At 38.7% G+C, this 20,386-nt stretch overlaps 1 protein-coding gene across 10 annotated transcripts in view; it reads right to left on the reverse strand.

The window, feature by feature from the left end:
* Window positions 1-20,386, reverse strand: part of RBFOX2 (RNA binding fox-1 homolog 2) — a 197,369-nt gene that overhangs the window by 43,464 nt on the left and 133,519 nt on the right. For all 10 annotated transcript variants that reach the window (XR_015697713.1, XM_087723134.1, XM_087723138.1 and 7 more), the window contains 2 exons: window positions 18,638-18,862; window positions 1,825-1,971 (listed from right to left, as the gene is read on the reverse strand). Coding sequence is in view for 9 of the 10 variants with exons in the window: in XM_087723134.1 (XP_087579260.1) it covers window positions 1,825-1,971; window positions 18,638-18,862 (372 nt within the window). In the remaining variant the exon portion in view is untranslated. The remainder of the gene's footprint in view (window positions 1-1,824; window positions 1,972-18,637; window positions 18,863-20,386) is intronic.

Below are 20,386 nucleotides of genomic sequence, written 5' to 3' on the forward strand. Positions count from 1 at the left end.
TGACTAACAATACACACCCAAATATTAAATTAAATGGACTAAAACCAGATTGCTAAGTCATTGTGCTTTGTTTATTAAACTCAATAGCAAGACAGATTTTTTGCTCTGACTCAACTGTGCTGAGTTTCATCAAGCCTGCGTGTCATTTTCTTTAATGCAGAAATATGGTTACTCACTATGGAGTCACTAAATAATGCTCCAGGATCAAGAACCAATCATTTTCGCATCTTATTTTCTTCTATTTTTGAATGAGAGGCAGTGTGGTACACCAGTGGGTATTGGACTAGGACTGGCAAAATTCAGATTCACGTAACTATACACTCAGAAAACAGGTGAATAATCTACAGAGGACAGCTGCAAAGATAACAAAATGTGCTAGAGGGAAATAGGACAACCACAGAAACTGTATGAATTTCACCTGGGAAATGGTAGAATAGTAATGAAATTAAGAAAATGAATAAAATTATTAAACAGTAAGGACAACAAATAAAAAGTGACTGTTATTGATAATTTTATTTATTTTGTGCCCATCATACTGCTACCCTCTCTGTTTTGCCAATAACCTTTATTTAGATTTATTTAAAAGCTATGAAAATCAAAGTATAAGATATAACTCAAGCAAATCTTTTTCACACAGTTCTTTAATGCACTTACTGTTTCTCAAAAATCATTCTCTATCAATTCGCTTTAGCTAATGATCAAAAAAGGCAGCTTAAAACAGACAGAGTTGAAGCATGTTTAAAGTGTGAATCCAGCCCTGTCTGATGGAAAAATAAAACACACTAGCAGTCTTCTTACTAGCATTAAGAACATCTTAAAGACCAAGACAATTTTCAGAAAATAAATACAGGTAGTCCTTGACTTGCAACCAGAATTGAGGCCAAAATTTGTGTTGCAAAGTAAGGAATTTGTTAAGTGAGTTTTGCCCCATTTTATGACTTTTCTTGACAAATTTGTTAAGTGAATCGCTGCAGTTGTTAAATTAGTAATACGGTTGTTAAGTGAATCTGGCTTGCCCATTGACTTTGCTGGACAGAAGGTCGCAAAAGGGGATCACATGACCCCAGGACACTGTAACCATCATTAACGTGAGTCAGTTGTCAAGCACCTGAATATAAATCACATGACCATGGGGATGCTACAATGATTAGAAATGTAAAGAATGGTCATAAGTCACTTTTTCAGTGCTGTTGTAACTTTGAATGGTCACTAAGTGAACAGTTGTAAGTTGAGGAGTACCTGTACCATTAAGGAATAATTAATTCCCACTCATACATTAGCACCTAGAGCCACAGCTTGGAGATGAATGAAATGTGTACAAGGAAACCTTTATTCATTGGTGGAATACAATTGAATATAAGTGCATTTCATTGCTAGTGTGGGAAAACATCTGCAGTCCTAAGACCACCATCCAGAAGCATTGGACACAGGGTTATTTGAAGGTTTGGAAGTTTGGTCTAGTGCAGAGGTGTCAAACTTGATTGCATTGCGAGCCATATTGTGACGTATCAGGATGGTTTTTGCCTTTGGGGGCTGAGGTGGGCGGGGCCTGCCGCGTGTTTGACATGCCTGGTCTAATAGTTAAGGCACCAGACTAGAAAGCAGGAGAGCAGGAGTTCAAATCCTGCCTTAGCCATGAAAGTCAACTGGGTGACTTTGGCCCAGTCTCTCTCTCTCAGCTCAACCCAGGTTTGCTGTTGTGGGGGAGAAGAGGAGGAGGCAGGTGTGTTGGATAAGTTCACCACCTTGAGATTTGTAAAATTAATAAATGGGGATATAAATCAATCAATATTAGATTTCTGGCTGTGGATACTGCTAACATACCCCAAACATCTGCCGGAGGTCAGGATCCCGAAAACGGAAGGGAATGTTGGACACATGGAGCCGTTTTGGGGTAGACTTGCTCTCAGCATTCTCACTGCTTTGTGTCTGCGACTGCTGGCCATCTGTCTGTGCCCCTCCTTCTGTCTGCTGCAATCACAAAAATCAGCCATGATTAACTAATTATTTAATTCATGTTTTGCACATTAAAGTATCTAAATCAATTTAGCAACTGAGTAAATTTTCATAAAAACAGTTCAAATAAACAGCAATCTTTTGTTGATGTGAAAGATAGAGATGACAAATAGTAAGAAAACTTCCATAAGGCAATATCGGACTCTCAATGCAGTTCATGTAAATTAGTAAATTGAAGTCCACACCTTTTTCTTGAAATAATATATTCAGTTTCTACCAGTTTAAATAAATTGGCTTATTGTGAAATTAACCTTGTCCTGATTGCTTAAATTTAAAAGCCTACTGGCATGCTTACATTATCTTTTAGCTTTTAATATTCCAGTGCTAAAAGTTTTCAATTGTTAATAGTTATTACATGGCATTTTAGTATATTTAAAAGATAACATTGGCCTTATCTTGTTGCAATACTTCAAGCCACCCTATATGGTGTAGGTTATTTGTAAATTAAAAATGAGGCTAAAGTTGAGACAATTTGGTTTGCCTACATGTATGATAGCAATGAGATCCTGTCACTGTTTCATAAATAACTTCTGTCATAATGTACAATTATAATCACATATAATTAAATATCTCTTTAACCCAATGCTGTCATACACAAGTGCTGTATTGCAATTTTATGGACTGGGAAGCAATCTGTGAACTCACACCAAATACCTACTCATCCCCCATTATTTCCAATATATGATTCCCAAAACAACTGTTATGTCATCACCGCAAAATCTATTTGATTCTTTCCATTATTCCCCCACCTACACAACTCAGGAAGCAGAAGGGTGGTAGAAATCACCCTAATTATAGATCTGTATTTCAGCAGGAAAAATGCTACTACATTTGGAATTGGGGTGTCACTAATGTCAGAGTCCAATAAGCAAACAAGATCAAGCACCAAACCAAATATAGTAGATTTCAAGTACTTAAATTAACTTCGCTGGGGACAAGCCTATCAATTCCCAGTACACTCTGGTATCCTAACTTTGCTTCTCTTCTATATTTTATCTATATCAATAGAAAAAAGAAATCAACAAGATGCACTGCCTCCTGACTTTTTCTATTTGTTGTTGCTTCACCAAAATGAAAATCCCCCCCATACACACACACACTTAAAGAGACTGTTAGATGCAATTGTTATTTGGTCAGCAATATCAACTCATTAGTCTACTGCAGGGATGTCAAAATTCAATTTCATTGAGGGCCATATCAGGGTTGTGTTTGACCTCGGGGGGGGGGGGGGAGGATGGCCGTGACCAGGGTGGGCATTCATGTTGGCAGTGCCTGTGGTGACCCGAGGGCTGTGCCAGGGAAAATTGGCTTCTGATCTCCATTTTTGTCTGCAACTACCTCCTGCAACCCTTTGCCAGCAAAAACAGAGTTCAGGAGGGCTGCACATGGCTCTCATTGAGCTCCATTTTCAGCTGCAATGGCCTCCTGCAACCCTCTGTCACTGAAAACGAAGCTTGGGAAGGTCACAATTAAGCCAGCCCTTTACTGTTTTCAGGACAGCCCCACAGGCCAGATCTAGGCACCCCGCGGGCCAGATGTGGCTTGCAGGCCTTGAGTTTGATGGACCCCTGGTCTACAGCCTTAATTACAAATGATGGTTCTAATGAAACTTATATTAATCATTGTGAGAACTATGTTAGCAGAAGAGTTTAACAATTACTTAAATAATTTTACTGTGTTTTAGTTCCTTATTTTTATTCAATTATGTATTTATTTGTATTCATTTATTTGTATTCTGCCTTTATTATTTTGCAAATAACTCAAGGTGGTGAACGTATCCAACACATTTTTCTCCTCCTATTTCCCAAGAACAACAATCAATGTCAGGTGGGCTTGGCTGAGAAAAGAGTGACTGGCTTAAAGCATGGCTGTCAAACTCGTGGCTCACGGGCCAGATGTGTCACATGGTAGACATGTCCACACCCAGTTTAGCAAAGGGCAGGAGTCACGATATGTCACGTGATGCCACCGAGACAACATGAGTTTGACACCCCTGGCCTAAAGGCACCCAGTTGATGTTTATGGCTAAGGCAGGACTTAAACTCATGGTCTCCTGCTTTCTAGCCTGGTACCTTAATCACTAGATTGGCTCTCAAGATATTTGTGCATATGCATAGATATCTTACCTTATCTTACATATATTTACACATTATGTTTTACACTGGGACTGATGTGTCTTGCTGAGAGAAAATATATTTCCTTATCTGATGCCAGTGGTGCCTAAAAAACCTCCAAAACCTAGAGAGACTCAGTTTAGGAAGGCAGGTCTAAAGAGCTAAGGAACCAAAAACTTAATTTAATCATTATTTCAATAATTTCTAAATGTACGCAAATCCTGTTATGACCCAGAAATCAACAGGATTAATAAATCTAGTTTTGGTAATATCTGAAAAATATGTCCACTTAAAGCCCGCCAAACTGGGCCCAATGTTTAGGAAGCCAGGTTCTGCCTGTCACAAGCCAGGACAAAGGGTGAGTGATGGAGGAGTTACACTTCCTTAAAAAACCTTGGTCCAGCTAGCCCAGCTGGTAGCACTTCGTGAGGGCCCCTTTCCAGGGTTACCAAAGAAGACGGTCAATGAAGAGGGCTCTATGCCAACAGCAGATAAAGCGGCAGAACCATCTTCTAGGAGAAGGGAAACTCTGATTACAAACCTCCACTGCCTTGTAGCTATATCCACTACTGGAAAAGGCTTCGGGAGTCAACCTCGAGGCAAAATCCGGACCCGGAGTCCCGGAAGCAGTTCGTGACTATGTACAACCACGTTCTGGTAACTCCTGCGACGCAGCTGGAACCTATTGTATCGGGTCTGCCAGTCCATTGGACTATTTCAGTGACGTGGGGGGGGGGAATCTGCTGCTTGGGTAACAGTCTATCCTCCATATTAATCTACCCAGACCTCATGCTCTGGAAAGGACACTCCAGCTTTACCTCTTTCCAGAGCACAATACCATAGTCTTTTGAGACTGAAGGATGCCAATGCAATGTCCATTTAGAACTAGATCAGTCTTCAATGCAGTTATAACAAAAGAAAGCACAATGAAATGATTCCTACTTCTAATATTCTAATATTAATTCAAGAATGTTGTAGTTTAGCCATTCCAATTAATTTACATGATTAACTGTTTTCAGTTAAATGTATTTTAAATAATTAATATTGAATGATTTAAAAAGAGATGTACTTTATAGTGGACTTAAAGTACGGAGAACAGAATTCAAAGTCCCTGCTATGCTTGTAAATTGAAGGTTTACCTACATCACAACATTGCTTAGAAGGATTCCCCGTGCCGGGGATTGTTATGTATAATCTACTATCACATGGAGAGGGGGAGGGGGAAATACAAAATGGAAAATTTATTTTTTGAGTCAATTTCTATTTTAATATCTATCCAGCTGAAATAATCTGACACAGCAACATATTTATATTTGTCCTAACATTTAAGAATTCTGTTCACGGAAACAGCAAACTGATGTTTTTCCTTGATTTAATTTAAGGACACTGAATATAAGGGACTAAGAAATATCTAAGAAGGAGGGAAAATTCTCCAGACACTGCAGTTAGCACCAGGCTCTTTTCTTCTACTTTCTCTCTTCTAGACATGACCTTGGACTTGTCCATGAGCTTTTCAGAACTCACAAAAACCCTTCAGCAGCAACATTCATAAGGCAGTGTGCTGAGCGCAGCAAGAGTGGCTTTTGGCTTTGCTTCAATCAAGTAATGAATATAACACTAACGCTGTCTTACCATCTGTAGCCACGCAATGCAAAACAAGACACCAAACAGCTGGGATAAACTAATTCCATTCAACCAAGAATCAATTTCAATCAGCCTCAAATACAAAACACGTAAAAGTTTCCTGACAAAGGTACATCTGATCATATCACAAAGATACTATTTACAGCCGCTTTCCACTTCCCTCTTCAAAACACTGACAAAATTATCTCCAAACAAATGCGCACTGCATCCTAAAGGGAGAATCAATGAGGCTGGCTTGTGATTAAATGACATCATATTGCTTGGCAGTTTTATTTTTATAACTCTGTCAGAGCCCTCTATTCTCCAGGGTAAAATTATCCATCGGGAAGGACAGAATGCATGACATCTCATCTATCATCTGGGCAGATAACAACTAGTAAATAGTTTCCCAAAACAATCCATGGATGTTATTTAACTTTTGTAGTCCAAGGAGTCTCTCTCCTCAAAATGCTTTTTTTTCACACTCTGAAGCATGGCTAATGCAAATTTCCAAATTGTGAGCTCTTTGCAACAGATGGTAAAATTGGCAAGCTGATACAGCCTTCCAGATGGCTTTGGACATTCTGCCCATCATCCTCATTCTTGGTCACAAATGCAGCAGACAAAGGGAGGGAACTGGGAAAATGTAAAAACTGGTGGTGTTCAGGATAACAGGTCTCACTTGGGTAATACGAATAATTGCCAGGGATGTGTCTGCTCCTCTTGACCTCTTCCACAGGCATCTTTATGGTGCCAGGCAGATCTTCATTCAATAGATACTCCTCAAAATTAATGCAAATTGTGCATGACTGCTATCTTGTTGTAATTCTCTTGTTTTTACTGATGTATAAGGATTATTATTTATTGAAATTGCTTTTGGATTTTTAGGTGTGTTAAACACTTTTTGAAATGAAAAGGAGAGTGAAATAACAATTTCCCCCCCTAAAACAAATAGGCAGTGAATTTGACTTTCTACGTGTTGTCTGTTTCATCTAACTACTATACTTACCTGGCTTCATGACTGAAAAAGAGTTATTAGCAAAAAGTCTTATCCACCTTTTGTGGGTAATATTACACAGAAATTTAAAACTAGTTTAGAAAGGACATTTATTGGTTGCAACCAATGAAAAATAAAGTCACTGTAATAAAAATCACTGTAAATTTGAATATGAAACATGTATCTTTCAGGATTTTTATGTATATTCTGTTTCATGTAGTCTACCAGATAATATATAAATCTGCAAAGAAATGATATTTTCCCCTTGAAATGATAAGACTTCTCAGGTTTTTTGGTTCTGTGAAGTACTGGGAATAAAATTTGGAAAAGCAGTTAAGACATGTCTCCTTACTGAAATCTAAATAACAAAAGCTCTTTCCAAAGCAAAAGTTATGCCAACCATACATGTATCATTTCTGAAACAATTATCTGTTATATCAAATTTATGTCAGCAAAAAACAAAAACAAACCCTGAATTAAAATAATACTATCAAACTGGAAACAATTTTCTGTTTAAAAAAGAAACCAGCAAAATAGTTTCCTCAGAGCATGAATTTAACAAGAAAAAATTTGGTCACAAATCACAAATTGGAAGCATCTATTAAAAATGAAAATGACTCTAAATTTTACCCAGAACATTTTTCTCTGCAGTAATCTAGGGTATACGTTTTAAAGTAAGAAGTATTTTTTTCCATTTAAGCTGCAGTTCTGGAATGAACATTTAGTCAAACAATGATAAAAAAAACAGTGGAAAACGCTAGGATTTTTTAAAAAAAATTAACTACTAATGTGCGCGCTGGCCAGCTGAGTTCACCCTTTTTTAAAGCCATTTTTCACCCTCCACAGGCTCCAGGGGCTTTATAGGTGCCTGGGGAGGACGAAAAGTGCCTCCCCGCACACCCGGAGGCTTCATGAGCTTCCCTGAAGCCTCTGGAGCGCAAAAAAACAGCCCCATGGGGAAACCGGAAGTTCGGAAAAGGACTTCCAGTTTGCTCGGAGGGTTGTTTTAAGTGCTCCGGAAGCTTCAGGGAAGCCTCCTGAAGGTCCCTGAAGCCTCCGGAGTGCTCAAAATGACCCTCGTAGGGTCTGCTTTTGCCCTCTGGAGGCTTCAGGGTAGCCTCCTGAACATCCCTGAAGCCTCTGGAGGCCTTCTGGGGGGGGCAGGGGCAGCTTTTTTTTGCCCTCCCCAGGCTCCTATAAAGCCTCTGGAGCCTGGGGAGGGCAAAAAAAGGATGCAAAAAATGTGGGGGGGGGGTTGCGCCTGTAGTGTGCGCATGCACACCGGGGGGGTCATACATTGCATTATGGGTGTGGCACACCTGCGCATGACCCCCCTGCACTCCTCCCACGTATGGCACGCAAGCCAAAAAAGGTTCGCCATCGCTGCCTTATAACATATCACTATATATCCCCAATTAAATTTTGCATATTAAGTCTGCTCCCTGTATAATTCATCATAATTTCCTCACATAATTCAACACAAATAGCATTTATTAGGCCTGGGATATTATTGCACTGGCAAAGAGAAATAATGTGACCAGAAAATATATCTCTCCTTGAAAGTATACCAAACAAAACAAAAACATTGGGGTTTTCTTTGGCTCATGGTTTTTTTTGTACTAAAGGAATATCTTGTACTAAGTAAGGTAGAAAAAGCATAAAGACTCTGTGGGCCAGATGAAAAGAGGGAGGAAATGGGCTTAAAATGGATCAGCTATTAACATTCGTAATTGCAGCCCATCCCCCAACGATATTTGCGGAGAGAATTTGGAATCTCTCTCTTTCTCTCTCTCTCCCTCCCCCTCTCTGTGTTATCCTGCTAACAGATAAAAAGTGTTATCCTGCTAACAGATAAAAAGAGCTTCAAGGTTTTTCATATAATTCATTTGCAATATTGGGTTGAGAATAAATAATGAAAATACATATATACAATTTATTTTCTGGCTGTTCTTTGTTCTTGGAAGATAAATTAACAGACCAACTGATGGATACTGAATACAGCTGGCTCAAGCAAAATGACATGTCTGGATCAGGTGTCTTCATGACATCTGCACAGCTCATAATCCCAGGAAACCAGTAAGAGAATATTACAACCACGACCAGATCTTGTCCTCCTGAGATCCTCTATGTTAAATTACAGAAATATATATGTAAATCAGCTTTACTGAAATTTTTTTAGTCACAGACAGGCCAGAGTAGAAAGTTTATTAAAGGAGAAATTATTCATGTAATAGATAACTGTTGAGAATAGAAAAATTTCCATAGCTAATCTTGAATTTCTAGCATCAGAGCAATAGCTCAATTCAGATAAAATACAACCTCAAATTAAGACTGGAAAGCAGGGATTCTGTCCCCTCTGGCATATTATGATAACTGAAAAGGAATCAAATATGTACAGTAAAAATCAGGTTTGCCTGCACGGATTAAGGTGAATTATTGTTAGAACTGAAGCTGTTTACGCAAGAACCAGCAGCTCTCAGCTAGACATTATATGTAAACATTGAATAGACATTTCTCAATCTCAAGTCAAGGAAGAGAACAGCCAAATTTCCACTGGCTAGGAATGTGCACTGTCTGTGTCTCAAAACATTTACCAAATTCTTCTGGTTCAGACCCAATTTGGCAGAACTGAAACCTGGAGCATTTTGCTTAGCTGTTCCAGACATCAGCTAAAATAATATCCAAAAGATTGTAGAGGACAATTATGAGAAGACCAATGCTCCTCAACCCTCTCTTATGATTCATATGGTGGACTTTCTGTAAATTAACTCTAATTTTGATGCATAGACAAGATGTGCTTATACAACAGATGGAATCTGTAAATAAAAATAGGAAACAAGTTGGGTTCTAAATTTTTGATTCAATTCTTTAAGCTTAATTAAGTTCAGTATTCTTGTAATGGTCTGGAGATTTATTGAATAAACTATTCACTCATTTACTAAAATTAGTGAGAATTTTTAGAAATAAAACTGCAATTTGCATAATGTAGTTAATTGCAATAAATGAATTTATTTACTCCCTAGTACCAAATTTTGTTTTGTTTATAGAAAGAAATTGTGATTACATTACAATTGAAACTGTATTGTAATTTTCTGCATATCTTACCTAGAATTCAGAAACCCCTCACGAGTCACGCTATCTAACCCACAACTGCTTTTTTCCCCATTATTCAGGTATCAACCAAATTAAGATGTGCCTGGAACTTTATCATCCACATGAAGAACATCAGAAACTTTCTGAATTACAAAAGGCACATGGGGGAATAAAGCTTTGTTCAATTTTGTATGTGAATGAACAGTTCTATGTTGGCTGATGCTGATACAAAATAAGTAGTTTAATATGTTTGATTTTCTGCTACATGAACCTCCAAAATAATTATACTGCACAAACAATTTTGCAAAAAACTTTTAAACACATTAGAGATCAAGATAGCTTTGTTGTACACATTAAAGAAGGTTATAACAACAGTTCTGGCTTAGTCCAAGATTCCAATCAACAGAGGTTGTACAAGTTTTTGTTTTCATTATTATCAATAAACTGTTGATGCGGTGATGGAGAATGTGACCAACATTTTAAAGGATTTTTGGGGATTCCCAAAAGTTTTCCCCGACAGGCTTATCTTAGCAGCAAATATACACTCCAGAAATGATGTATGCTTATAATAAAAGAAGTTATAGATATTTAATGGTTATTAAATACTGGAATTAAATGTGACAGCTATGGCCAAAATAAAATGCTTTGCTAATAACATTAAGAATGGAACTTGCATTTCAGCAAACATTAGTGTTAACATACTCAGTTCTCTGCCAAACATGTTTGTCTATACCAAATTAACTACCGGGGGGGGGGGGGGGCAGAAATTATACAGGCACAGTGACTGTTACTAGGAGACAAACACTTTTAGCAGTCCTAGTTCTTCAGGCCTGGATGGCTTAGGGCTTCAATGGATAATCAAAGAAACTACTGACAATTCATCCAATTTTCTAAATTGTTTAAATGGCCATTGATGTCCCACAGAATCCCAAGTTAAATTTTAAGCTAAGAGCATTCTTTCTTGCAATTATTTTTGGAATATTTAAACTTATTCCCCAGATTTGGAAAATGCATTGCTGATTGCTGAAACAAGTTATTTTCTTTTCATGATTTTTCAATTTTACCAAGGAAATCAGGATGTAATAATTCAACATTTACTCTACCAATGTGTAATTTTCTGCACATTCTTAAAAGAATAGAGTAGGCTGAACAACCATGCCCAGCAAATATATGTCAGTGGTTCTGTATCAAGCTAGAGAAAAGTGCCAAGGAATATACCTTAAGGCTTTGTTTTTCCAAATTGGACAATAATACAAGTGAAAAGAATCTGGTTGAATCACAAGCTAAATCTGAGCCAACAGTACAAATGCAGTTGCAAAATAAAGCAAATGCAGTACTCTACCACATCAGCAGATCAAGACATGTTTGTCCCTATTGTGTATCCTCTTGTCTGCACTTAGAATATTATGTATGGTTGTGAATACAGGATCTTAGGAAGGGTACTGAGCAGAGTGGGACACAGTGGTTAAGATGTTTGATTATAATTGGTGGGGGCAGTTTCTAGTCAGCCATGAAAGGTCACTGGGTGACTTTGGGTCAGCCATCTTCTTTCAGCCAAATCTACCTCACAAGTTTGCTGTTGCAAGGAAAAGTACACAGCGAACACTATATATACCACTTTGAGCTGCTCCCAAAAGGTGGGATATAAATCTGATAGATAAATAGACAAGATCATGACTAGAGGACAACAACCAGGTAAATAAAGAGGCTGGCAAGAAAAGCTATGAGAAACAGTTGAAAATGTTGGACGTTTAGCCTGGAGAAGAGAAGATTGGAGTGTATGACAGGCAGATAGATGTGTACAAGATGAAGGAGAATTGGTCTGAATTGTTCAGAAAAAAATAAACGATGGGTTTAAATGACAAGGAGTGATATCTAAGATAAGCATAAGAAAAAATAAACCTAAAGCTGTTCAATAATAAAACAGTGTGTCTTGAGTGGTAGGCGCACCTTAACTGTGGCCAGGGTGGCCATCTGTCAGGGATATTACAGTTTTGTCTTCCTACATGGGCAGGATACTAGATTAGATATTCTCCAATAACCTTTCCAAACTTTACCTTCTGTGATTCCTTGGGGATATTTACCCATTTATCAGTGAAATGTGTGTCCGTTCTCCATCCATCCATATCTTCATGGGCATGTAGCAAACTGACTTCCAATTTATTTCAAATATGTAAGTTGGGCAACAAATAGGCAATTCTCTAACACATTTTGTAAATGACATATGAAGCTCTTCTTCATATTGCAGCCCTATTAGCTGATGAGAAACAGTGCTGTTTTATGAAGTATATTGAAGTTATCTCCTAATATGGAAGAAGAAAGGGAGGCTTGGCAGCAGCTGGTAATTAAGGTCAAGGCTCATATTATTCATCCTCTCATTTTATTAAATAAAAAACCTCTCTCTCTCTCTCTCATCTATCTATCATCTATCTATCTATCTATCTATCTATCTATCTATCTATCTATCTATCTATCTATCTATCTATCTATCTATCTATCTATCTATCTATCTATCTATCTATCTATCCAGCTTAGCACTGCCATAGAAAAGATCCAGTTTTATTTCCAGGATTTGCCTCTTTCACTGTTGAGCAACAGGTCTCACGTATTCCTATGCCAAAAAAACTTAAACCATGTTCCTGGAATTGATATTACTGTTCTGCATATTATTTCAAAGAACTTATTATACCAACCAATGACACATTGTTCTGCTATTACTATATTTGGCTTGTGATACTAGCCTCAAACATTGGACTATATGAGGTGATAAACTGTCTTTTTATCATTTTATGACTGTGCTCTGTTTCTGAATGTCAGTCACGTCATTTTACTTGCTCTCATGTTTTTTAAAATTCCTAATTCATGAAGTTGTTTTTTACAGATAAAACTGCATGATGCTAAAGATCCTTATTCTTTGAATTCAGTTTCAGGTTTATGAAATCAAAATCACAGTACTCCTACAGGAAGTATCTTTTTTTTAAAAGTACCATTAGCCAGCTCACTACAAAAAAAAACAAACCCTGAAAGTATTAAAAGATTAAATCCACCATGTGCTCTTACTATAATGTTCTTTATTAGGAAGTTAAGAGCTAACAACAGCTTAACAGATAGATAAAGCTTTCAGTTTGATAATCTGTCAGCATGTTGCCCAATTTGAGACTGTAAAACAATGTCAACCAAGAAGAACATAACCTTAATTGGATCCCCTGCAACTCAACTCTTTAGATTTTTTTTTAAAAAAACCAGGTTTATTTTTACAGAACTGTATACATCTGGCTATATCTTAGAGAGAATCAGCACCCAGATGGGGTAGGAGTAGCTTGAATGATTCTGAGAGTGATGCTGATGGAAGCATAAGCTTCTGATAGGATCATCAATTTTAAAGTCAAAATGGGAGAAGTAAAGCTAAGAATAATTCACAATGTGGATAAGGGAAGGCGGATATGGAAGTACGAGGAAAGCCAATCCACTTATGAGAAGTTAGCTTAAAATTAAGCTTAGAAGACAATGCCAAGCCACTTCCATATTGTTGTTGATAAGAAAACTCCATAAAGATAGATAAATTTGGGTGCCAGCTTAGAAGTCTCTATTTCAGTTATAGGGTAAGGATGTATTGGGCTTGCTGTATAATCATTTTTTGTACAACAGAGCAAGCTCATCTATGAGTGGAATATATCAGACCTAGTTCTATATATGTGATATTTTAACAAGCAGGACTTGCTAATTTTTGTTGAGGACAAATTCTGTAGAATCTTCCTACTAAAAGACAATTTAGCTAAACATAAGTGAAAGCTGTAATGCCTGATGGAGATGCACATGGCAACAGTACAATTGTCCCTCAGGAGATGTTAAGTATCAGAGGTAGCCAAGGTTCCTAGTAGGATGCACCACTGTTCATTGAGGAGAAGTTTTGCTCTGTGCTTTGTATGCTAGTTTGATACCTGTCTCCCAGTCAAGTTCATCTTGACTGTGACAGTTAACCTAGATTTGCACCCTGTGTTAGGCTTCTGGAAGGATACAAAAATGCTTTTGAAGGCTCTGAATACATATTCTACTCAAGCAAATTTTGACAATCTGAAGTTTGAAGTTTATTGGTATTTGTATGCCGCCCACTCCCAGGGGACTCTGGGGGGCTTATAGACAACAAGGGAATTAAAAATTAAAAAATTAAAAATAGAAACATAATCATTTTAAAATTACACAACATACATACACTTAAAATGGGGCTGGATGCTGATCAACAGCCCCAGGACTGCTGGAACAGCCAGGTGTTAGTGGCTTTACGGAAGGCCGGAAGAGTAGTGAGGATCCGGATATCTACAGGGAGATCCATAGGGCTGGGGCAGCAACAGAGAAGGCCCTCCCCCGGGGGGTCGCTAGCAGACATTGACCTGCCGATAGTAATAGCAATAGCAATAGCAGTAGACTTATATACCGCTTCATAGGCCTATCAGGCCTCTCTAAGCGGTTTACAGAGAGTCAGCATATTGCCCCCAACAATCTGGGTCCTCATTTTACCCACCTCGGAAGGATGGAAGGCTGAGTCAACCCTGAGCCGGTGAGATTTGAACCGCTGACCTGCTGATCTAGCAGTAGCCTGCAGTGCTGCTTTTTAACCACTGCGCCACCTTGGCTCTTAGTACCCGGAGGAGGCCCAATCTGTGTGATCTAATCGGTCTTTGGGAGGTAAATGGCAGGAGGCGGTCTCTCAGGTAGCCAGGTCCTAAACCATGTAGGGCTTTAAAAGTAACAACTAGCACCTTGAAGCGTGTCCGGAGACCAATGGGAAGCCAGTGCAGCTCGCGGAGGATAGGTGTAACATGGGTGTATCTAGGTACACCCATTATCGCTCGCGCGGCTGCATTCTGGACCAGCTGCAGTCTTCGAATACTCTTCAGGGGCAGCCCCATGTAGAGCGCGTTACAGTAATCCAGTCTTGAGGTGACGAGGGCGTGAGTGACCATCCAAAGGGCCTCCCAGTCCAGATAGGGTCGCAATTGGTGCACCAGGCAAACCTGGGCAAAGGCCCCCCTGGTCACAACCGACAAATGATGTTCTAACGTCAGCTGTGGATCCAGGAGGACTCCTAAATTGTGAGCCCTCTCTGAGGGGCGTATAACTTCACCCCCCCCCCCCAGCCTGAGAGATGGAATAACTGGACCATCCTTGGGAGGGAGCATCAATAGTCACTCGGTCTTGTCAGGATTGAGTGCAAGCTTGTTCGCTCCCATCCAGACCCTGACAGCCTCCAGGCACTGGCACATCACTTATACTGCTTCGCTGAGCTGGCACGGGGCAGACAGATACAGTTGAGTATCGTCCGCGTATTGGTGGTATTTAATCCCGTGCCGGCGAATGATCTCATCCAACGGCTTAATGTAGATGTTAAATAGGAGAGGGGACAAGACTGAGCCCTGCGGCACCCCATAGTTGAGGGGCCTAGGGGTCGATCTCTGCCCTCCAACCAACACCGACTGCGACCTGTCCGAGAGGTAGGAGGAGACCCACCATAGGATGGTGCCTCCCACTCCCACCTTTCGCAACCGTTGCAGGATACCATGGTCGATTGTATCGAAGGCCGCTGAGAGGTCAAGAAGCACTAGGATAGAGGAGTGACCCCTATCCCTGGCTCGCCAGAGATCATTGATCAACTTCAAACTTCAAACTTCAAGCAAATTTTGACAATCTGCCTGATGTCTACTTTGAAATTCTGGGTTCATTTATTTTAAAAAAATGGACCTACATGCAAGGTAGATTTATTTGGTTGGATGATGTAGATCTTGGACGAGAACCCTCTCACATTTTTCTAGATGATGTTTACAGATATTAGGAGAGTCAATTTCCAAATTACATACTCTTAAGGAGGGTGAGTGCAGGGGATCAAATAAAACTTAAATAGGACTTCAAGCAGTAACTGGAGATCCTATATTGAGTAATCTTAATAAGAATATGACAATGGACCAAAAGGACTATGTATTCAGTCCAATGTTTGGACTGAAGAGAAAGCTGACAATTCCATACAAATTGCAAGAAGCAATACAACAAATCAAAAGGGTGCAGTAATACTGATGTATACTCGGAATGAGAAAATTGGAGATATGGAGGAACTGCAGCAAGATTTAGATTGGATGAGCACGACAATACGAGAAATAGGTTAGGAGACTTTTAGGGGGGGAGGGGGAATCTTTGTTTATTGTTAATACCTTCTTCCAACAAAAGAAATACATACTTTAAAAACAGTCATTAGGATCATAAGGGCTACATTACAGAAACCAAAAGGCAGAGGAGTGCAATTTGGTCAGCCACAATGCTTCTTCATGCAATTCTGAAATAAGACCATGAATTATTGAAGTCAAATATATGGGTTAAAATTAGAAAATTAAAGGAGAAGGAGCCAGCAAGAACTGATTTGAAAACAAAACATCAGAATGTAAAATCAGTGTAAGGAACAGATACAGTACATGAGAACCTGGGAAACTATAGGAACAAAGAGAGACTTTGAAAACTAAATCATAAAAATATGCTTGTCATTTTAAAGAGAAAAAGATCATGACAGTTAAAAATAAGCTATGCTGGGAGGTGGAAGATAAAAGCCCTGGTCAATAAATTATCTTTACAGGGACTGTAAACCAAAAATTGGTTCCTGAGAGACTAAGAGGGCTAAAAATAAGGGAAAAGATAAGTTTTCTCCCTCTAAAAGGGTTATGATGCAAAAAAGCATGAGAAAGTTTTAGATCTGACTGGCTACAATTTCTAAATTTGCTCAGAATTCAGATCAGCTAGCTCTCCTGAACTTGCACAGAAACTGCCAGCTATCTTATAAAGCTGCCACTTCCTGGAATACAATGAAGATATTGTTCTAATCCATGGTCGTCCATCAGTAAGATCCAGAGAAGGAGGAAGTCAAACATTTACACAATAGATCCAACGGATGGAAATGAAGGAAAAAGTATTCAGGAAGCATAAGAAATTTTATGAAAGGAAATACTGAAGGTGCAAACACTTCCCAAAAGATGCAAAAATAGGAGAATCTCAATGCAGAATTAAAATACTGAAGAGAAAAAGTGACTTTTATACAAAAGAGAAAGGGGGAAACGTAACCAAAGAATACAGGTTATCTCCAGAAACTGCAGGAACTTTGTCAAAAAAAAAAAAAAAAAGCTATAGCTCAGAATATATTGAGGGTTGTTAAGAGATGGGAAAAAAAACAAAAAGCTATTCTTGCATGAGAAAGATAAAAGGACAGCAAAAGAGACTGCAATCCATGTGACAGGAGAGAGCGATGAAGCAGTACTGGATGATGGGACTTTTTTAATTCCTATTTTGAGTTTGTCTTCTCTCAGGCGGAAAATGGAGCCTTAGCTGCATCATGATTATACCAGTGGGAGAAGAAAATTGCAGCTTACAATATTTAAGGAGCCTATAAGAGAAACTGTAACTAATTCAAATGAATTTATCTCTCAAGAGCCAGATGGATTACTTTCCTACTGAAAGAACAAGTGCAGGAGATCATAGAGAATCACTTTTGGTAATCTCTGAGAATTCCTGAAAGAATGGTCATCTCCTCCTTAAGGAATACCTGGGAAACTGTTAGACTTGTCATTTTTAACATTTATACTGGGCAAAGTCTTCAAGCAGCATGCTTGTGAATTACTGGGGAGGCATGCTACAAGCAACAGGATCCAGCATTGATTTACTGGACACAAATCATACTAGACTAACCTTATGTTATTTCTTGATAGAATAACTAACTTAATAGATCAGAGCAATGCCAGAGACAAAATATGCTTGGAACTCAGTAAAGTCTTTGACTAAGTGCTTCAGAATATGGTAAAATACAAGCTAGATATTATTGCTGTTGCCTGATACTACTATAGCAACTCTGGACAGATTACAGATTTAAAAATAAATAAAAAGACCTAACTATATTATATAGAGATGGGGAAGTGGACTTATTTTCCATTAACAGAATGACAGAGTTGGAGGTCTTCTGGTATAACCCTCTGCTCAAGCTGTCCTCCTGTCCTATTAAAGGACCAGAAGTAATGGACCAAACTACATGGAAGGACATTCAGGGTATATGTTAGAAGAAACCTATTACCTATATGAGCTGTTAGTTAGTAGAATAGGCTATCACAGACTGTGGTGAGTTTACATTTCTAGAAGTCTTGAAATGACTAAATGGTCTTTGTCAAAGATACTAGCAGGTCCTGAACTGAGCGATGGTTTAGATTAGATAATCATTTCCACTCTTTGATTCTATGCCTTTTAGAGAGCGCAACATTCAGCATAAGACAAATGTGCACCAGTATCTTTATATGTGATTAATATGCCTAAAAAGATAACTGTGGATCAACATCCCATGATAATTACAAATCTGGAAAGAGAAAGGTGTGATGTAACTCATATTCTGCCTGATGCAAGTTAGTTAAATCATAGGAAGTAAAAAATAACCTGAGCCACACAGAAAGGAACACTTTAGCATAGCATGGCCCATGAGCACGTTGCATACACAAAATGAAGAAAATATGGTTAGATGTCCATAGTATCCTAAGTTATTTCACTAGCACCTGTTTTAATACTGAACAATCTCATTCAGATTAATCTGACTGTTCCATTTCTTTTTTGCAGTAATTGGGAATTCTTTTCTTTTGTTTTAGCTTTTGCCAATGAAATAAGAGGAAATCTCAAACTGCAACTTTGGATGAGTAATACTTACCTATGCCATTTTAAATATATAAATACCAAATAACCAATCAAATAAATTCTCAGCTTTAAATGGTGCTGAACCTACCGTAAGAGATCCATTCTGCGTGGTGGCTGTATTTGTATTCTGTTCTCCATGCGTTTGTCCGCTTCCATAGATTGTCAGATTGTGCTCGCTGGTCTGGCCTGCATAGTCCTGAGTGTGGGGAACACCATACTCTGTGGGGATCCCATTCTGTGGGGGAGGTGGGAATGGGATTGTGGTGAATGGCTGGACCATTGTGTCAGGAGTAGCTGTTGGCTCCTGGTTACCCTGGAGAGAGAAAAAAGGCAAACAGCATTAAAGGAAGGAAAGAAGGAAGAAATATATTCTGTCAACAAGGGACAGTTGGTGGTCCAACTGGGATAAAAATAATAAAATTAGCCTGAATCAAAACACTGCAGGATGATGGACTCAGCTTATGGGCAGTAATCTACCACATTGGTCCAGTGCAAGTTGATGGATATGTTTCTGACTTCCCAATTTAGGACCAGGAGACAGTCATTGGCTTCTGTGGCTTAGAAGTGATGCATTCTCCCTTTTTCTTTCTCTCCACTACAGATGGGTTATCTCACCCACTGTTCAGCAGCAAAATCTCTTGTCTCCTAGAAACCATCCACATACTTTTCTTTAGCATGTTTAGTGGAAAAGCACGCTTAGCATAAGAAACAAATGTTCAAATAAAGGTTCTAAGTTAAAGGCACTTAGAACCATATTTACTTAAATGCAGAGAAGAAATCAAACTTAGATTCCGAATTCTTTGATGATGTATGTATCGGATCAATATTTTTTTCAAAAGAATATGAAAATGAAACAGCATCTGTACTGCGATGCCCAGGACTCAGTATTTGGACAAGTCATTTCCTCTGTTCCAACCTTGTGATTATACTTCTCAAGAATCAATCCTAAAAGTGTTCTATTCCAGAATATTTCACTGCAGGCTGAAAGTATTTACCAAAGTTACCCATATAGAAGAAATGAGCCTCTAAATGATATTACAGAAGCATCTGTTTAAAATACAGAATACATGCTAGCAAAATAAGAACTTTGGATGAGAGTTAATTCAATGCTACACAGAACACCTTAAAAATGTTTAAAGTAAAACAGTGCCGTATAGGTGCCGTTTCATGTTCTGAATTCATCTTTTCAGAAAGGATTGTTCTGATATATCATGAAAAAATTTGGATCTACGTCTGATTCCTTCTCTGCATTTAAGTTAGTCTTTGAATGAGAACGATGTCCTAAACAAATATGTGTAACATAGATTCCTTTACTTAAAAACAAGTTTAATATACTCATTAACTACAGAAAGAAGTGACCATAATCGGAGTGGCTAAAGGGACACCTGATCTATCTTTTTGAAGAAGAATATAAGCCCATGTGTGAAAGATACAAAATAAAGGCAGTAAACATACACTATATGGCCAAAAGTATTCGCTCACAACTGATTCTGATTATTTGGATGGGTTAGCAAATACCACTAATGACATTGGTAGAGAACTAATATATGCCTAAAGCAGCAGTCCCCAGCCTTTATGGCTTGGCAGCCGGTGGGGGGGGGGGGGAACTGGGCCATGCAAGCAGCAGGCTGGCAAACATGAGGTTTAGGTTAGGTTAGGTTAGGTTTATTGGTTTTGTATGCTGCCCACTCCTGAAGGACTCTGGGCGGCTCACAATAAACAGGGGAGGGAATAAATAAGGCAATACAAACAATTTTAAAATCCACAACAGTCACAGTTAAAACGGGGCTGGGTGCTTTAACAGCCCCCAGCCTGCCAGAGCAGCCAGGACTTAGTA

Source organism: Thamnophis sirtalis, unplaced genomic scaffold, assembly GCF_051295495.1.
Source record: "Thamnophis sirtalis isolate CommonGarterSnake01/CBP01778 unplaced genomic scaffold, rThaSir2_p1.2 scaffold_9, whole genome shotgun sequence".
Classification (NCBI taxonomy): domain Eukaryota; kingdom Metazoa; phylum Chordata; class Lepidosauria; order Squamata; family Natricidae; genus Thamnophis; species Thamnophis sirtalis.